Genomic DNA, 18,987 nt, shown 5'->3' with positions numbered 1-18,987 from the left:
TCTTCAACAATTTAGGAATCGTGATAATGTTTCATACACAGTTTGGTAACGTGGAATGTGATAAGTAGGCCTAGTAGCCTCTACCATACCCCAGTCCAGTGAGAGTTTTGTCTGCACATTCATGACTGTAGTTCTGATTCAGCTTTGTCCAGCAAATCGGCATTTGTCTCCGGCACATTTCCATCTAATTTGATCCACTGGTTAGCACATACCTTAAATTTTTCCCAGCTTGTCGCAGTGAACGGTTTTAGCTCACTGTTTTAACAAAATGTACTCAACATGTACTCGAGCTATGCAGTTTTACTTTAGCTATTCTTCTGCCATGTACCGTTAATAACAAAAGGTAAACAAAGAGCAGGTGACCTTTCACCACATGACCTGTTGAACTTTTCGTCGTGTTTGATTGGCCAATTATGTCACGTGATCTGTCACGTGATCTGTTTAAACCGAGTCACCGCGAAATTCAAATACCATTGCACATTGACAAGTAAGCCCATATTTAATTTACGTTTTCTATTAAACGTCAAAGAATTGATAAAATAAAAGTTGTGTGACAATACAAAGTAATACTAGAAGAATTAGATGATGTAGTTTTTTTTCACCCGAAAATGGTCGGGACGGAGAAACAGAAGCAAGCTAGCTAGAAATTTCACACCACGGCCTATATGATATGTACACTGATCCTGGTGTTGGTCAAGAAAGCCACCCGGAATTTTTCAGCGTGGTTTCTATCTCTCGGTAGTGCAGGACAGCGTCTAGTAATGAAAATGGGACAAAAACACATGCTCCTGTGTACACATTGGCGTGTACATAAAAGAATCCTTCACAGTTGAAATTCGACGAAAAAATGCAAATGTCCATTGAAAAATTTCCGTCATATCATTCTGCATAGCGTATGTCCGAGTGGTGCAGAGTAGGAAAATAAAATGAAATTTGGATGATTCTCAATCTGTTTCACAGAGTATTACGAAAATCTTCTAATATCTCTGTAAAAGATGACTGCCTCCAATACATGACGTCATATTACGCGGCGTCAATCATTGGCTCAATGGCGCGTACATTGTTTACCTTTGATGTTACTGGTTCGGGCGGAATGGGGCCTTTTACTCATTTTAATACCCATTTACACTAAATAGGAAATAATTTTTACGTACAAATACTTCAAACGTTTTTATTTATTTCACTAATACACAAAAAAAAAATGTTTTAGAATTTAATTTGTCGGATGAAAAAAGTTAATATTTGTGGCTCATTAAGTCGCATCGATGTCATCCTTATCAGTGATTGTCGCGGCCTAGCGAATATTCACTGCGGATCAGCGGTCTAACGAATATTCACTGCTGATCAGTGTGGAAGATCCTAATTTGCGCTCTATCGTGACCGTCAGCTAAATGAGTCCTCCTACTCTCAGGTTCAACATCATCACTGCTGGTCGATTGTCGCCAAGCTTTACCGCCAATACGGCATTTATATTCCGTGAATTATAAGGAACAAATGTATCCGCCGGTTTTATCCCTGTCCATGTTTAGAGCAACGAGGGGGCGGGAAGTGTTCTCAGGGGTGCTGTCTAATTGACAAACACGGTATTTCTATGGGGTTTTATGAATGACAATTATTTCACAGAGTGGGGGTGGGGGCGAAACTTTTCGCAGGGGGAGGGGGGAGTCTGGTTATGGGCTTTGCCATTTATGCAAAATGGGAAAGTTGGAGCATGACACCTCTCGATTTTCATCATTCACTGTTGGTCCGTCAAGGACGAACTATATCGACAATCTGCTTTCGGAGTTCCGCGAATTCCAACAGTCCAGATTGTTTTTATCCCATCTTAAAATGTGGAAATACGTGAAAATCTGGACTGAAAAGTACCGAATGTTCCGGGCCTACGCCAGGATTCGAGACATCCTGGTTGCAAGTCGAGTATCTTAACGACCCACGCCACCCTCTTTGGAAGGACAATACTTCGCTTACACAAAAACAAAATAATAACTTTATTCACCAAAGTATTGTCCGCACAAAAATAATTCTATTTAATGGTGTCTTTATAGTGATAAAATACCGACAAATAATGAAATTCTGATATTCGAGAATGGTGAAATAAACGATAAACAGGGTGTGGTTTCTTGGTATTTTTAAACAACGGTAAGACAATTTTATTCCTTCGACTCGACTAAATATCACCTCGTATGCCTTTAATTTGTTTGTGACTATACCACCGAGGTTGGTTTAATATGTCAATGATATCATGGCGTCAATATAGGTCAATGATGTCATCTGTAGACGTGAGCTGCAATATTTCCGTTCACTGCGTTATGAAGATAACTATTCATCAGGATGTATATGATTCACAATTTGGCGACCATCAAACGGAAATAGTTAAAGTCGATATCTTTCTATAGTCTAAACCTAACCTACAATCTCACCAACAGTCACGTGCCCAATATTTACATATCAGCGATTTTGACGAAAATTGAGCTGGCCTTAACAATGGGTAATGACGCTGCTTAGTGACGTCATCAACACTACAAAAAAAATTTATCGAGTCACCAAACTGAAAATTCCAATAGTTTGCGTGAATCGGTCAAATGTTTTCGTAAAGTGCTTGGAGATGCCTGTCAAATAACTTTTAGAATAAAAAACATAAAAGTAATCTGTATCATAATTATTACAATTCCATTAAGTGACGTAATCGGGGACATTATTCTATAAACTACTGGAGCTTAAACTGTTGTTAGAATTAACATGCATATTTAACAACTGGTATTGGAATTAATATGCATATTTAACAATTGATATGGCTGGGTATTCGTATGTAAAGAAAAATAACTAAAAATAGTTATTTAACGACCATTCGACACAAACTGGGTCATTTCGGGACTAAAATAATAATATGGTTCAATTTTATTTCAACGATTCATTGCGCGTAGGGGTCTTTAGCAGTGGAAGTAAACCGGAGGACCCGGAGAAAACCGACGAGGTTGGACAGGCGAACCTACTCCTTGTCACATAAAACCGGGGAATCGAAATCACGCCACTTGACTCAATAGAACAAACCCGCTCAAATTGAAAGTTTGTATCTTTTTTAAGAATATGAGTCATTCGAGTGGCAGGAGAATTTTACTGTCTAGATAAAAAGTGGGTTACTCGCGCTGGCTATTTCCGCTGGATAACCAAGTGTAAAGTGTTGTCGCTCCACGAGGTTTTATCCGTGTCACTGTGAGGAAGAAAAGAAATGGATTTGTCTTGAAGATGAAACGACCAACACGTCATTAAAAGTGTATGATCAGAAACAGTTTCGTATTTTATACTCTATAACGTTTTATTTTTGTTTCTCTCTGTCTGTTCAGAATTTTTCTTACTCAAAAATCTCGACGCCATCAAAATTTGAATGGAGTTGTTTCCCTTCACCTACAAATTTTAACAAAATGTAAGTCGATAATTGGACAGCCTTAGAACCAATATCTCTGGGCCAATATTGTCCGTCTGGAACCTAATTAAAAAATTAAACCTGTATAAAACTTTAACAGTAAAAACAGTACTGATATAATTAGTTATTCATGCCCAACCATTAGTAGGGTGGCCCATGTACTCACAGAAATACAGTCCACCGCTGATAGTTCGAGACTACCACTGAAGCGTGCACATTCGCCGTGCCGAGACCAACTTTCTGACAGTATGATACTATAAATAGCCATGGCACGTGCAATTCTCTACAAATCTATCAACTATTACAGCCGTAAAAAAATTATTGTTGACGATTTTGGATAGCAGTTAAATTAAGCTTCTTGGTTATTACGGCAGATTTAGAAATTACGTTCGTTCCATTTTTTGAATCGCTTTATCATTAACTGTACCGTTAAGAGCGGCATCTTTTGGTTTAGTACAAATAATATATCTGAATCACTCGGGTTATGCAGGAACATGATACTAGCAGTAGTTTCATTTTACTTTTACAAGCTTCTTAAAACGATTGTTGAGCTACCTAACGTGCTTATTTCTAAATTCAATTTCTTGTTCTAGCTTTCTGTTACGTTTCGTAAAAAAGTAGTCTTGATTATCACGACCTGTCAATCAGACGTAGAATGGTCGATAGACTGGTTAAGCGAGACTAATTTCAAAACAAGGGCACGTAACCTATCTTTTACTCAAAAGTGTCTGGATGTTATGGACGACTCTTGGAACCAGTTTTCAGTCTATTATTTATACATGATTAATGGTCATAGCTTATTAAGTACAACATGATCGTTTATTTAGTGACTATAATTGTGTGAAACTGATTTGAGGCTTGGCATATATATAAATATTGTGGCGTAATTGTCGAGATATATGGAGATATTTATTTATGGTGGGTCACCCTACCATTAGTAGGGCTACCATCAAATTAAATGGTTTTGTTGAGAATTATTCATTCTCACAATTAACAAGCTTTGGCTTTGCAATTGAAGATTAACAAAAACTCAGAAGAACAACCGTATCTAAAAGTTATATTTCAGTCGTTAACTACCAGAGTCCCTGGTGGCTATGCGGGTAAGACGCTGGCTTGCTAGCCTGGATGTCGAGTGTTCGATCCCTGCATTGGCCAAGAAAGTTCATCCAGATTTTCCAGCGTGGTTCCCCCTTGTCAGTGATGCAGGACGGAGGGCCTGACAAGGACAGCTGTCTAGTCATTCGGATGGTACGAAAAACCGAGGTCCTGTTTACACATTAGCGTGCATGTAAAAGATCCCTTGACAGTTGGAATTCGATATAAGAGTAGTCTGTAGCGCCGCTGGCCGGGCAAAGATTCCCTCATAGCACACTGTATGGCATATGCCCGTCTTTATTAGCCCAGTTCAGAGCAAAACAGTAGGATTTAAACCCCATTTCATTTCATTTCATCAAGTCTGCGGAAGAAGTGAGACACCTGACACCTCTATTATAATAAAACCAAAACGCAGGTCATGATTTTGTAAAGCTGACAGATTATATTAATACTGTAAACATCTGACAGATTATAGTAATACTGTAAACATCTGACAGATTATAGTAATACTACTGTAAAGGGGATGTGATCCTTGTATGAGTTTTTAAGTAACCTATGTTAAGTGTAATAGTTAACACATAATTACTATCAGGTTGTATCCTAGCTGTCATCATTTCTAGTTACCTGCCAAGATTCTTTAGTAGAATTCAGGGGGGTTGGATGGCCAAATGGTTAGCACTTGGCGCTGTATCATAAGGCCTGTCATTGAGTCAGCTGGCGTGGTTTTGAATCCCAGGTTTTACGTGACAAGGAGTAGGGTCGCCTGTCTCCAACCTCGTGGGTTTTCTCCGGGTCCTCTGGCTTCCTCCCACTGCTATTGAAATAAAATTAAACCATATGTTAGTCCCCAAATGACCTAGGTGGGGAGGTTAAACCTCATCTCTCTCTCTCTCTCTCTCTCTCTCGTAGAATTCAATGATATTTAGAAAAGAGATTCTAAGCAGTAAAAATTTTAGAGCGTAAATGATAGAAAGTAGATTGCTTCTTACAAATACAAGTCTTGGCTGTTTAAATTATGGACTTATCTTTACTGCTGTCTTTATTCCAGGTAGAAAACTTTAATTTATTAAGCCAAGATGTTGAAATAAAGATGTTAAACCCACTTAAGGCCAAAATATGAGTGTAAATATACCAGCATTAGCCGTTCTGGCGGTATTTTATATTATTATACTAGTAGTTGGTATAGTAGCTGGTCGTAAAGTCAAGTTAAACAACTGTAAGAAAGGATCATTGGAAGCCAATATGGTTGCAGGTAGAGATCTAAACGTGTGCGTTGGTATATTTACAATGATGGGTAAGTTTTTATAAAAATAAATACTTTACCTTTGGGAATAGACTAAAATGGGGATGTAAAGGCCCAGTTGACTAGAATATTTAGCAATTAAAGGATTTCAGATCATATAAAATAAAAAGTAGATTGGTACAAAAGCTTTTATACATAATGTGTTGTGGTAATCTAAAGTTCACAAATCAGTTATTTGTTTTAATTTCACACTGCCATTTTTAATTTCTTGTAATCATTTTTCAATGTCTGAACAATAACTGATTTTTATTTGCAAACATCAAGACCTACATTTTTTTGTTTTAGTCTTGAATTATATTTATAATAAGACATTACCGCACCTTTAATTTTGATAGAATTAGATAATGTAAATGTTTATTAACACATGACAAAATAATGTGGAATACAAGTCACTTAAATGTTTATTTGCTTGATAAAAACAAGAGAACCCTCATCGAAACGTACCATGAAATAAACGGTTCCAAGTAACTTGTATTCCATATAATTGTGTCATGTGTTATTCTCATCCAGTTCCATATACATGTAATTGTGTCATGTGTTATTCTCATCCAGTTACTAAATGACGCTTATACAATTTAAAGATGCATCATGGAAGTTTAGATACAGAACTGGTAAATCGCACTATAAATGTTTACAACTGGATAATGTAATGGGAAAATGCTGAAAATTTCAGTCAAATTGCTTCACTCTAAGCTGAGAAAACCTTATTTTAAAGTCATTGCTATCGCTGTCATGATAATTAACAAAGTCGTGATTATCTATTTTTGCGGTTAATCATCAATGAGCATTGAACAGCAGATCGGATTCAAATCCAATGAAAATTGGACACATAAGATGGCATCAAGAGTTGATTATGATCTTGCCATGTTGATAAATGTCTAATTAAAGATACATTATGGGAGATTCGATAACGAGTTGGCAGTTCTCACTATAATAATTAAAAACTAGATAACGTTACGTAAAGGCAATTTGCTGAAAATTTCATTCAAATTGATCCACTATGAACCGAGAACTCAGCGAATAAATTTTCTGCCTAGCCTTGGTCATCATTACTTAAAGTAGCTAAGTCTCTAACTCAATATCGTCCAAAACCTTCGACAATGAAAACGCGAATTATTGGTCAATTATAATCAACATTGGTGTTGTGATCTTACCGAGAAAAGATGGGCTTCTGATATCCAATATTTAAGACAAAATAAACATTTTACGATTGGTACACGAATCGTGTACCATAATGCGTTTCGGCGCAATTTGTAACAAGCGACACGAAGAACGATGTTAGACACATTCCACAAGTCATGTCAAACGGTGACCTCATATTCTTATCTGGAGAGCATGCGCAATAAATGCTATCGGTGTAGACTGGAATAACCAGACGCTAGAGATTGACACTTCTGGCATATTTCGTCAAACACAACTGCTTTGAAATTAGAGTAAAAACGGAAACGATCGAATGTAAATCAGTTTATTTACATTCATATCACATTATTATATACGTTGCGACCCATTTGTGTAAATTTGCAGGTGCCAAATATTAGCGATTTAGCTCCTTTAAGTCAGTACATTAAACAGCATAGTCTCGATTATCCATTTAATCGTTTAATCGAGAAAGAAAGTTATGCAGTAAATCGGATCACAATCCACTTACGATCGCAGGCTAACGATGCCATCTAGAGTTGATTATGGTCTGGATAAGTTAATTATTAATAATTTAGATAACATTTCAGGCCTAAAGAAAGACCTGCAATAGACAGATTTAGCTCTTGCATAATGTATGTTTAATAATTTAGATAACATTTGAGTTCAGGGCGAAAGAAAGATCTGCAATAGGCAAATTTAGCTGTTGCATAATGTTTAATTAATAGTTTATATAATATTTAAGTGCTAAATAAAATAAAACCAAGTACGAACAATCCAAACCATAAGACAGAATTCGAAGTCCTAAAGAAAGACGTGATAGATAGATTTAGCTGTTGTATGTTTAAATGATATATTTGATATATTTGACCAGCTACAACAGTTGGTGGTGGTTATATAAATGGTGTAGCTGAATCTGTAGCTACAAGTGGTATAGTATGGACTCTAGCACCATTAGGAATATTCCTTGGTCTTATAGCAGGTAATAATCTCTTTCAGTACAAATTCATTTCAAAATTTAAATACATTATAATTGTGGCACTGGCCTAGGATTCATTGCTAGGCAACACATCTTAACGTTATTTTGCTCGTGGATTAACACCAAACTTGATTAAACAATCTGTCGACCTCTCCAAAGAAAAATGGCTGATATATAATCTCTATGTTAATTTAATAGGTGGTGTTATTTATGCGAGAAGAATGAGAGAGAAAAAATATTTAACAATGTTAGATCCTTTCCAACAAAGATATGGATCTGTAGTGGTGATATTAATTTATCTAGCTTCTTTATGTGGTGATATATTCTGGACAGCATCAATACTCTCAGCATTGGGTGAGTACCTTGTTCTATACTGTAGCATTGGGTGAGTACCTTGTTCTATACTCTAGCATTGGGTGAGTACCTTGTTCTATACTCTCAACATTGGGCGAGTACCTTGTTCTATACTCTCAGCATTGGGCGAGTACCTTGTTCTATACTCTAGCATTGGGCGAGTACCTTGTTCTATACTCTCAGCATTGGGCGAGTACCTTGTTCTATACTCTCAGCATTGGGCGAGTACCTTGTTCTATACTCTCAACATTGGGTGAGTACCTTGTAAAAAAAGGAGAATTATTACATAATATATATAAATAATATGATGTATAAGTCAAGGCTTCAAATTTACAAGGGATTAAATTATGTTGAAAAATAGTACTTTGAAAATTCCCCTTTGTCGAAATGTTACAAGGGCTAAGCAGTAAACTTAAATATGGCAGTTTTGAATCAATATCTTATAAATGGCCGTAACTTAATTAAGTTAAAATTGATTGATTTGAATAATGTTTGAAGTAAAATAACTTGTGTAATATGGTCAGTGTAATAAATATCTAAACTTGACATGATGGGCCTTTAAAGTGGCTATATTTCTGTACAATGTTTACCTTTAGAGTATAATATGCAACAATCGGAATCTGTTGGGTGTAATAAAGGGCCATCATGAAAGTATTCACTCATTTTTTCAAAAGTGATATCACTCATAAAATTTGACACTTCTTTCAACTTTTACCAGAAAGTTTTTTATAGTCTCTGATTTAACTTTCTTAATTCTGTAGAAATATATCTATGTGTGTAATTTTTCTTCTTTTTTTAAAGGGTCAAGTCTTGCTGTAATGACTGGCATTGATCGACCAATAGCTGTGTGTGTCTCATCTGGTATAACTGTTATCTATACAATGATTGGTCAGATGATAGCAGTAGCATATACGGATATAATACAGTTATTATTTATAATTGCTGGTCTGGTGGGTGAAATGATTTTTTTTATTTATAATTGCTGGTCTGGTGGGTGAAATGATGTTTTTTAGTTGAATAGGAATGGATTTTGGTTAGATATTGTAATGGGATTTCAATACAACAGGAGTAGGCAGTGATATGATGTTCCATAGGGTTAGATATTATAATAGGATTCCAATAAAAAGGGGGTAGGCACAATCTGGTTAAAACACAGATCCTATTTCGTTTCATTTTTATAGTTCAAAATTTCGTTTTACTTGTCTTTACTACACTTGGATCTGGAAGAGTTGTTATTTAACTCGTGTTCTGAATGGTGTCAGGGATAAGGCAATGAAACGGTCTGACAGAGCGAGCTATAGGCGTGTTTTGCACGGAACTGTGGGTAATCCACTAGTAACGTCAATGCTGATTGGTTAATCAAATGTCTGACGTCATAGGGTCATAAATCGGTCTTTTGACCCCTGACGTGACCTATCGCTATAACTTGTCAGATCTTCATGTAGTGTAGGCCATTGAAAATATAAAAAAACGAAACGAAATATAGATCTGTATTATAATCAGATTGTAGGTAGGCAGGTCCATACTGTGATGTCCTATAGTTGCTATCTGATTAAAACTATTTATTTTATTTGTGGTTCTGAGTTTCTAGTCCGCATAAGATCAGAACATGAGTGGTAAACTGGATTTTCATTAAGAGATTAGTCAATAGTGGTGTTATTGATAAAACCAATATCAGATACTTTAAGTAAATCTATCGACCAATACAAATACCTACGACTTCATTTTTCATTGACATAAAGTGGATTTTCATCACATTGACAGCCCTATGGCATATCAACAAATGATTACATGGGTGTAGGTTAATGTATGATCTATTATATAAAACTATATTGATCAGTAAAACAGAATGTATTGTTTTCAGGGTATCAGCTTACCATTTATATTTACCAATGAAAATACAGGTAACATCAGTAACAGCTCATGTGATTGGTTAGGACATATGGAAGCTAAAGACAGTGGTGTATGGATAGATCTTCTTATTGCCATGGTAATAACAAACTTACACAGTATAATTGATAGCTATCTCCTTTATCTTGTTGTTAATTCAATTGATGGTAATATAGCATCACTCTTCTGGCGAATCTGTGGACATCAAATAATAACATTCATTTGTGATTTAATATTTCATACATATACATCAGGACACCGAACACCATTTACATAAATGTTATTATTTGATGGCTACAGAGAAAACAGAATGCAAATTTCATATGCATTATTCTCAATACTTTAAATATATCAGATTGGTCGGTTCACCAGAAATGCGATGATAGGTAGAATGTTGAACATCAGAAGAGTAAATCTTTATGTGGAGGTTAAATTTTATCACTATTTGAATATTTTAGACACTAGTACTCTTTTAATCTTTGTTCATTGACTTCAAGTTTGTTATTAAATGTTGTTATTTCAGTCTTTTGGTACGATACCATGGCAAGCGTATTTTCAGCGTGTTTTATCAGTAAGAAGTGGAAAACAAGCTCAGATTTTATCAATAACTGGAGCGTTTGGTGCTTTAATTCTAGTTTTACCATCTATATTTATAGGAGCTGTAGCTACATCAGCTAGTTAGTATCCTTCATCTTATATTTATATCTACCAGACACGTGGTTTCCCCTTGTCAGTGGTGCTGTCTAGTTGTTCGGATGGGACAATAAACTGCGATCCCATGTATACATTTGCATGCATGTAAAAGATCTCTTGGCAGTTGGAATTCGATATGCGAATAGGCAGTAGCGCTGCTGTCCGGGCCAAATTTCCCTCACAGAACATTGTATGACGAATGCCCATCTTCATTAGCCCAGTCGGAGCAGAACAGTGGATGTTAAAGCTCATTTCATTTTCTTTTTTTTTCATTTTTTATTTAGATCTAACATTTGTTTTATCCCATACTTCCGGGGCATAAACCGTATAAAATTTATATAACTAACCATATAAGTGTCATATAAAATTTATATAAATAATCATATAAGTGGCATAAAAAAGTGTCATATTAATAAATGAAATGGGGTTTAACGTCCTACCGTTCTGCTCCTATACTGGGCTAATGAAGACGGGCATACGCCATACAGTGTGCTATGAGGGAAATTTTGCCCGGGCAGCGGCACTATCGCCTACTCTTTTATTGAATTCTAACTGCCAAGGGATCTTTTACCTGCATTCCAATGTATACAGGGGACCTTGGTTTTTTGTTTCATCCAAAGGACTAGACAGCTGTCCTTGTCAGACCCTCCGTTCTGCACCACTGACAAGGGGAAATCACGTCAAAAAATCCTGATGAACTTTCTCGGCCAATGCAGGGATCGAACACGTGACCTCCAGGCTAACCACCTAAACACCGTGACTCCCCTCTGTAATAGAAGATCGAACACCCGACCTCCAGGCTAGCGAGCCAGCGTCTTACCCACCTAGCCACCGTGGCTCCCGTCATATTAATAAGAAAAGTGTCTTATAAATAAGTTTTGTATCAATAAGTAAAGTGTCATATAAATAGGGAGAGAGAGAGAAATTGAGTTTAACGTCCACTCGACACAAACCAGGTCATTTCGGGACTAACACATGGTTTAATTTTATTTCAATAATTCGCTTGCGCGTAGGGGTCTTTAGCAGTGGGAGGAAACCGGAGGACCCAGAGAAAACCCACGAGGTTGGACAGGCGGCCCTACTCCTTGTCACGTAAAACCGGGGATTCGAAACCACGCCAGTTGACTCAATGACAGGCTTTATGATACAGCGCGCACGTGCTAACCATTCAGCCATCCAACCCCCCCATATAAATGGGGAAACTGCAGATAAAATATTGATAACAACACTGTCTACTAGCTGTGATTTCTTGTATTATGGTAATTTGAAACCTTCCAACAATATATTAAATTGATGTTTTTATATTATAGATTGGAACAGTACATCATTAGGTAATAGTCCAATGGTATTAAATAAATCTAGTGATGTATTACCTTATGTATTACAAGAATTTACACCACCTGTTATATCTTTATTAGGTAAGTCAACAGCTATATTATTATAACAGCCAACATGCCCAGCATCATATTATTATTATAGTAAATGTATTATTTTATTGTAGGATTAGGAGCTATATCAGCAGCTGTGATGTCATCAATGGATAGTGCTATATTAGGATCATCATCAATGTTTACTCATAATATATACTCTAATATACTCCGTAAACAGGTAAGTCACATCTATAATTATATACTCCGTAAACAGGTAAAACATATACTTTGTAAATAGGTAGAACATAGTTAGTAATTGAACTGGAATAAACAGTCACAATTCTATGGAATACAATTACTGCTTATTACTGAGTTTGATAAAGACAGCGGAAATGTCGCTCATTAATAAGCAGTAATTGTATTCTATAGAATTGTGACAGGTGAAACATAATATACTTGGTAAACAGGTAAAACGTTATATACCTTGTAAACAACAGGTAAATCATAATTGTAAAAAAAAGAAATGTCTCTGGTTAATTGTAAATTGTGATTGATGTTCAGTGCTTCTCTTTAGGATTAACACGATTCTGTCAGTTGCTCCGTCCACTCCCTTTATTGGGATTTCTTGATTTTCAAAACATTTCACTTACCTCTTCAAAGGTTCTTTAGGTTTTTTTGTCCCCCGCCTTTCGAAGAAAGCAGGGGACTATTAAAATGGGTTCGTCCGTCTGTCTGTCTGTCCGTCTGTCTGTCCGTCTGTCTGTCCGTCACACTTTTTGGGACACAATAACTCTCTTCCTAATTGAGCTAGAATGTTCAAACTTGGTGTATGTGTTTATTAGGTCAATGCCTTGATGGAGTTCGAAGATGAGCATTTTCCGCTTAGGGTAAGCAGAGATAAGCAATTTGATTGGTTGATGCTTTGGGACACGATAACTCTCTTCCTAATTGGGCTAGAATGTTCAAACTTGGTGTATGTGTTGATTAGGTCAATGCCTTGATGGAGTTCGAAGATGAGCATTTTCCGCTTAGGGTAAGCAGAGATAAGCAATTTGATTGGTTGATGCTTTGGGACACGATAACTTTTAATTGAGCTAGAATGTTCAAACTTGGTGTATGTGTTTATTAGGTCAATGCCTTGATGGAGTTCGAAGATGAGCATTTTCCGCTTAGGGTAAGCAGAGATAAGCAATTTGATTGGTTGATACTTTGAGGCACGATAACTCTCTTCCTAATTGAGCTAGAATGTTCAAACTTGGTGTATGTGTTGATTAGGTCAATGCCTTGATGGAGTTCGAAGATGAGCATTTTCCGCTTAGGGTAAGCAGAGATAAGCAATTTGATTGGTTGATGCTTTGGGACACGATAACTTTAGTTCTAATTAAGTGAGATTGATGAAACTTGGTGTATAGTTTCATTACAGTAATACCTTGACTAAGTTTGATAATGAGCATTTTCTGCTCAGGGTAAGCAGAGCGATACGCAATTTGATTGGTCGAGACTTTGGAAAACAATAACTCTCCTACTTTGATTGTCCCCCGCCTTTCGAAGAAAGCAGGGAACTATTAAAATGGGTTCGTCCATCTGTCTGTCTGTCCGTTCCGCTTATGGTAAGCAGAGATAAACAATTTGATTGGTTGATCTTCGAATTGAGTAAATGTTCATGCTTATTGTCCCCCGCCTTTCGAAGAAAGCAGGGAACTATTAAAATGGGTTCGTCCGTCTGTCTGTTTGTCTGTCCGTTCCGCTTAGGGTAAGCAGAGATAAACAATTGGATTGGTTGATGCTTTGGGACACTATAACTTTAGTTCTAATTAAGTAGATAAACAATTTGATTGGTTGATGCTTTGGGACACTATAACTTTAGTTCTAATTAAGTGAGAGTGATGAAACTTGGTGTATAGTTTCATTACAGTAATACCTTGACTAATTTTATATACTTTTAAGATGGTTGTAAGTTTTTGATATTTATATATTATTAGGGTAAAACGTTAATTTTATTGTGATCTATTTTATACTTTCATTTAACAGATTGCACAATTAGTAAACTTGTTACTTACTGTGTTCTGTAAATTCAGCACACAAATATTCTTGGTTTACTAGTGCTGTGCCATTAAAGAGTTAATTACTGTATGCCATAAATTTTGATGTAATTTATTGTCCTCCACCTTTCGAAGAAAGCAGGGGACTATTAAAATGGGTTCCTTCGTCTGTCTGTCTCTCCGTCCCTCTGTCTGTCCTTCTAATTGAGCTAGAATGTTCAAACTTGGTGTAGGTGTTTATTAGGTCAAGGCCTTGATGGAGTTTGAAGATGAGCATTTTCTGCTTTGGGTAAGCAGAGATAAGCAATTTGATTGGTTGATGCTTTGGGACAAATTAACTTTAGTTCTAATTAAGTGAGAGTGATGAAACTTGGTGTATAGTTTTATTACATCAATACCTTCACTAAGTTCGATAATGACCATTTTCTGCTCAGGGTAAGCACAGCATTAAGCAATTTAATTGGTCAAGACTTTTGAACGTAACAACTCTGCTTTTAATTGAGGTAGAATGTTTAAACTTGATGTAGATGTTCATTAGGTGAATGTCTTGACTTTGAGTTCAATGATTAACATTTCGAGCTAAAGCCAAGCTGAGCTAAACAATTTCATTGGTGGATGCTTTGGTACAAGATAACCTTGATTCTATCTGATATAGAGTGATGAAACTTGGTGGATTCTATCTGATAGAGAGTGATGAAACTTAGTGTATAGTTGATAATCAGTTTGATTGCTTCTTGATACTTTTGAAAAAAATAAATGTGCGATTAATATGTGTCATCTATTTATTTTGGGATTTCGGCGGGGGACATCAGCCTCACTGTTGGCTTGTTTAATAAAGTAAATGAAATGTTTGTTTTTTGCAGGCTAGTCAAGTGGAGTTACAAATAATACAACGATTAGCTATTATATGTTTAGGATCATTAGCTACAGTGATATCTCTATCAGTACCAATACTCTATGGATTATTTATATTAGCAGCCGATGTGGTATTTGTCATCGTCCTACCACAACTGACGTGTGCTATATTCTTACAAAGAACCAATACTTACGGAGCTATCGGTGGATTTCTAGCAGGATTCATTTTACGTGTGGGAGCTGGAGAACCAAATTTTCAGCTTCCAGCTTTTATATTCTATCCTAAATATGATCCTGAACTTGGACAGCTTTTTCCTTTCCGGACTTTCGCCATGGTGTGCTCATTTGTAACTATTGTGATAGTATCGGAGTTAGTACAATTGATTAAAAGAAAGTCTGTCTGTTCGTGTTCAAGTTCGTCTAATACAGAATATAATTATAACATCGTGGATGAATCGAAATCAAGAAAATGTTGTCATGTTAAATCAGATGATCTCGAAGAATTAACCTCATTATAGTTTACATTGTTTCCTTTTATTCTTGTCAATGGTGAATCCACTGTGGTCCCTGTCAAAATGACTGAGTTCACCAGATAATATACCCGGTATTTTATTTCTTTTTTGAAAAAGCTTCTGCTGGGCATTTCATATATCAGCTTGTAGCAGTTAGCTGACGTAATTAGTTCAATGTCTCGTTTCAGTAATCCTATATTTTAGTCAATGCCTTGTTTCAGTAGTCCTATAAATTTGTTATGTTTTTTGTAAAAATGTTGTATGGTTGTGTTTTTGTTGGATAGTATATAGTATGATACATATTTTAATGTGAAATTGTTATTTTTTGTTACTAATATATCTTTGTATAACTTGTGCGATAATCTGTAAATTAACACAATAAGACCATTTCCTGTTATCAAAGTTTGAATTTGAATTAAAATTGGTTCGTTCTTCGTCTGTCACACATTTTTTCAGACAATAACTCTCCTCTCTCCTTTTAATTAAGTTAAGCAGAGATAAGCATCTTCTAGTTGAGTTAGAATGTTTAAAATTGGTGTTATGTGTTTTAAAATGAGTAGTTTCTGTGAGTTGGCAAAGGGAAGTAACTTGTACTTTGTCAAAATATTATTTTTGGACGTCTTTTTGATAGTTAATTTCTTGAATCTTATAGTTAAGATGAAAAACAGGGATGTAGAATGAAGGGATTAAAAACTCCTTCATAATCTTTCAAATTATCTTCTTACTTCGAATCTCTAAATGGTTAACTGTAGACCATTTTAAGAAAATGTTCCTCATCTTGTAATTTTATTATTGGTAATAAATGTACATCAGTGTGATATAAATATTAATTGACTAAATTCTAATGCGAGTTTCTACTCATACATAGTCTGATATTAATTGACTAATTTCTACTCCTAGTCTGATATTAATTTGTTCTACAGTAAAATCAAAATATCTATTTACAAATGTTTGTATAGACAAAGGCATTTACATATCCGATCAGGTTTTATTTTGTTTTTTTATATGAATAGAGTAGACCTTGTTTACAATAATGGGTACCTCACAACAACTGGTAAGAAGGTAACTTATTAGTCAATTCATCATATTTCACTGGTCCCTTTTTTTTATACGCCCACATTTTCATGTGGACATATATTGTCTTCACCCAGGTCACCCCTGTCCGTCCGGACATCCGTCCGTCCACAATTGTTTGTGCACTCTACAGGTCACAATTTTTATCCGAGTTCAACAAAACTTGAAATATAGGTTTATCTCCCTAAGATCTCGGTTCCTTTCGATATTGGCAAGTATCGGACCGTAACTTCATGGATTATGGCCCCTGATTGTACGAAAAATCGTGTTTCTAGCTTGTGGACCCTATAGAGGTCACAATTTTTATTCGATTTTGTTGAAACTTGAAATGTAAGTTTATAACCCACAGATCTTGGTTCGTTTCGATATTCACCAATATCAGACCATAACTTCCTGAATTATGGCCCCTGATTATACGAAAAATCACGTTTTTAGCTTGTGGACACTATAGAGGTCATAATTTTTATCCGATTTAAAAAAACGTTCAAATATATCACCGTTAAACCATGATGTTTATTGAGTTCGAATTTTGTGAAAATTTGGCCAAAACTGCCGGACAAAATGGCCGCCCCTCGTATGCAAATAGTGTATAACATTGTGTAAAAGTATGCTACAAAGGTTGTGGACCCTCTAGAGGTCACAATTTTTATCCGATTTGATGAAACTTAAAACATATCTTTATATCCCAAAGATCTCAGTCCCTTTTGATATTTGCGCATTTCAGACCATAACTTTCTGGATTATTGCCCCTGATTGTACAAAAAATCCAGTTTGTTTCTAGCTTGTTCTCTATCCATCTCTTGCAAAATGTAGGCGTACCTTGCCTGGCAGCCGCTGGTTTAGAATCGTAGTCACCTATTTTGTAAAGTATGTGTACCTGGAGTAGATTGTGAAACATACTACTTATTCCATATATTACAAGCGACATGTAGCTGAGCGAATTCCAGATTGATCATTATTTTTATATTTATATAATATCATGTACTATGTTTACAATAGATCTGTTTGTATAAATATCTAAATGTATTTAAATATGAATTTTTTTGAATGAATATATCTGTTAGAAATGGTAACATTATAATAAGTGCTACGCGATTATATAAAATCCAAATTAAAATAAATAATTATTATCTATATTGTCAGCCGTTTTTCTTTTCTACAAGATATTAAATCTCATTCAATTCTGTTGTCAGAAATCTTAGATATAGAATATGTTACAATAAGCATTATTATCTAAAATATATAGTTGTTTATAATACAGGAATTATAGAGGGTGGGAGGGGGTAACGTCCACTCGACACAAACTAGTTCATTTAGGGACTAACATATGGTTCAATTTTATTTAAATAATTGGCTTGCACGTAGGGGTCTTTAGCAGTGGGAGGAAACCGGAGAAAACCCATGAGGTTGGACAGTCGACCTCACTCCTTGTCATGTACAACTGGGGAATCGAAACCATGCTAGTTGACTCAATGACATGCCTTATGATACAGCTCACACCAGGCTAACCATACGGCCATCCCCCCACCCCCCAGCCTTTATGGTTTTTAAATTCACTCTTTAGTTCCTGTGTATTAAAAAAATAACTTATATTTGCGCTCCAGGTAAAAAGTCTAAGATATTTTAACTTTTTATTAAAATGTGAAAATCATGCATATTAATCACTGTCACTGCTAAGCTACTCACTTTGTTAGGAACCATTCCATAAAATAACAGTATGAGATAGTATAGAAGCAGACTGGATATATAATTATAAATTCCTCGCCATAAAGGTACTCTCCTGTTACCTACCAGTAATTATTTGTATGATAGTCATTAATAACAGCTAGTTTTAACTCATCTATCAAACCTCGCAGCCTTAGTCTCTTTCTACAAGACACAAACATATATAATTAATACATCTATACAATAATTCTTTTGTTACCAGATGATTTTAGAAGTGGGAAGAAACTGGATGAAATAGGATGATGACCTCCATATAGATACCTGAAATATACCCAAGTTAATGAAGACAGGCATACGTCATACAGTGTTCTGTGAGGGAAATTTGAATCTGAAGAACTGGGGAATAGGGATGTATAGGAAGGTTGTCTCACCAAGGGCAGGAGGAAATGTTCCGGAATATATTTAGGATGTGAAGGCCATGTGCTTAGGTTTACAGGTTTATTCCTTCTCAAACTGCTTCTTATTACCCCACTTCTTACTATAGCAAAAATTACCCATTGCATAAAAATCCTTGCCCTTGAAGTATGAGATTTG

The 18,987-nt window shown here is 35.7% G+C and overlaps 1 protein-coding gene across 3 annotated transcripts; it reads left to right on the top strand.

Annotated features, from left to right (window-relative positions):
* Window positions 1-3,170: 3,170 nt before the first annotated feature.
* On the top strand, window positions 3,171-17,855 carry LOC126829907 (high-affinity choline transporter 1). Of its 3 annotated transcripts, none has more exons than XM_056103004.1 (10): window positions 3,171-3,274; window positions 5,568-5,813; window positions 7,834-7,941; window positions 8,137-8,292; window positions 9,094-9,242; window positions 10,157-10,282; window positions 10,706-10,859; window positions 12,186-12,293; window positions 12,377-12,483; window positions 15,151-17,855. In XM_056103004.1, exons 2-10 carry the CDS (start codon window positions 5,636-5,638, stop codon window positions 15,658-15,660), a joined length of 1,596 nt encoding a protein of 531 aa, XP_055958979.1. In that variant the 5' UTR covers window positions 3,171-3,274; window positions 5,568-5,635; the 3' UTR covers window positions 15,661-17,855. The 3 variants fall into 3 exon arrangements, with proteins under 3 accessions (XP_055958979.1, XP_055958980.1, XP_050416030.1); XM_056103005.1 differs by having other exon boundaries at window positions 3,171-3,289; XM_050560073.2 differs by lacking the exons at window positions 3,171-3,274; window positions 5,568-5,813; window positions 7,834-7,941; window positions 8,137-8,292; window positions 9,094-9,242 and adding an exon at window positions 9,268-9,282.
* The last annotated feature ends 1,132 nt before the right edge of the window (window positions 17,856-18,987 follow it).

The sequence above is a fragment of the Patella vulgata genome, chromosome 8, assembly GCF_932274485.2.
Source record: "Patella vulgata chromosome 8, xgPatVulg1.2, whole genome shotgun sequence".
In the NCBI taxonomy this organism is placed as follows: Eukaryota; Metazoa; Mollusca; class Gastropoda; family Patellidae; genus Patella; species Patella vulgata.
This window is presented reverse-complemented; position numbering and strand designations above follow the sequence as displayed.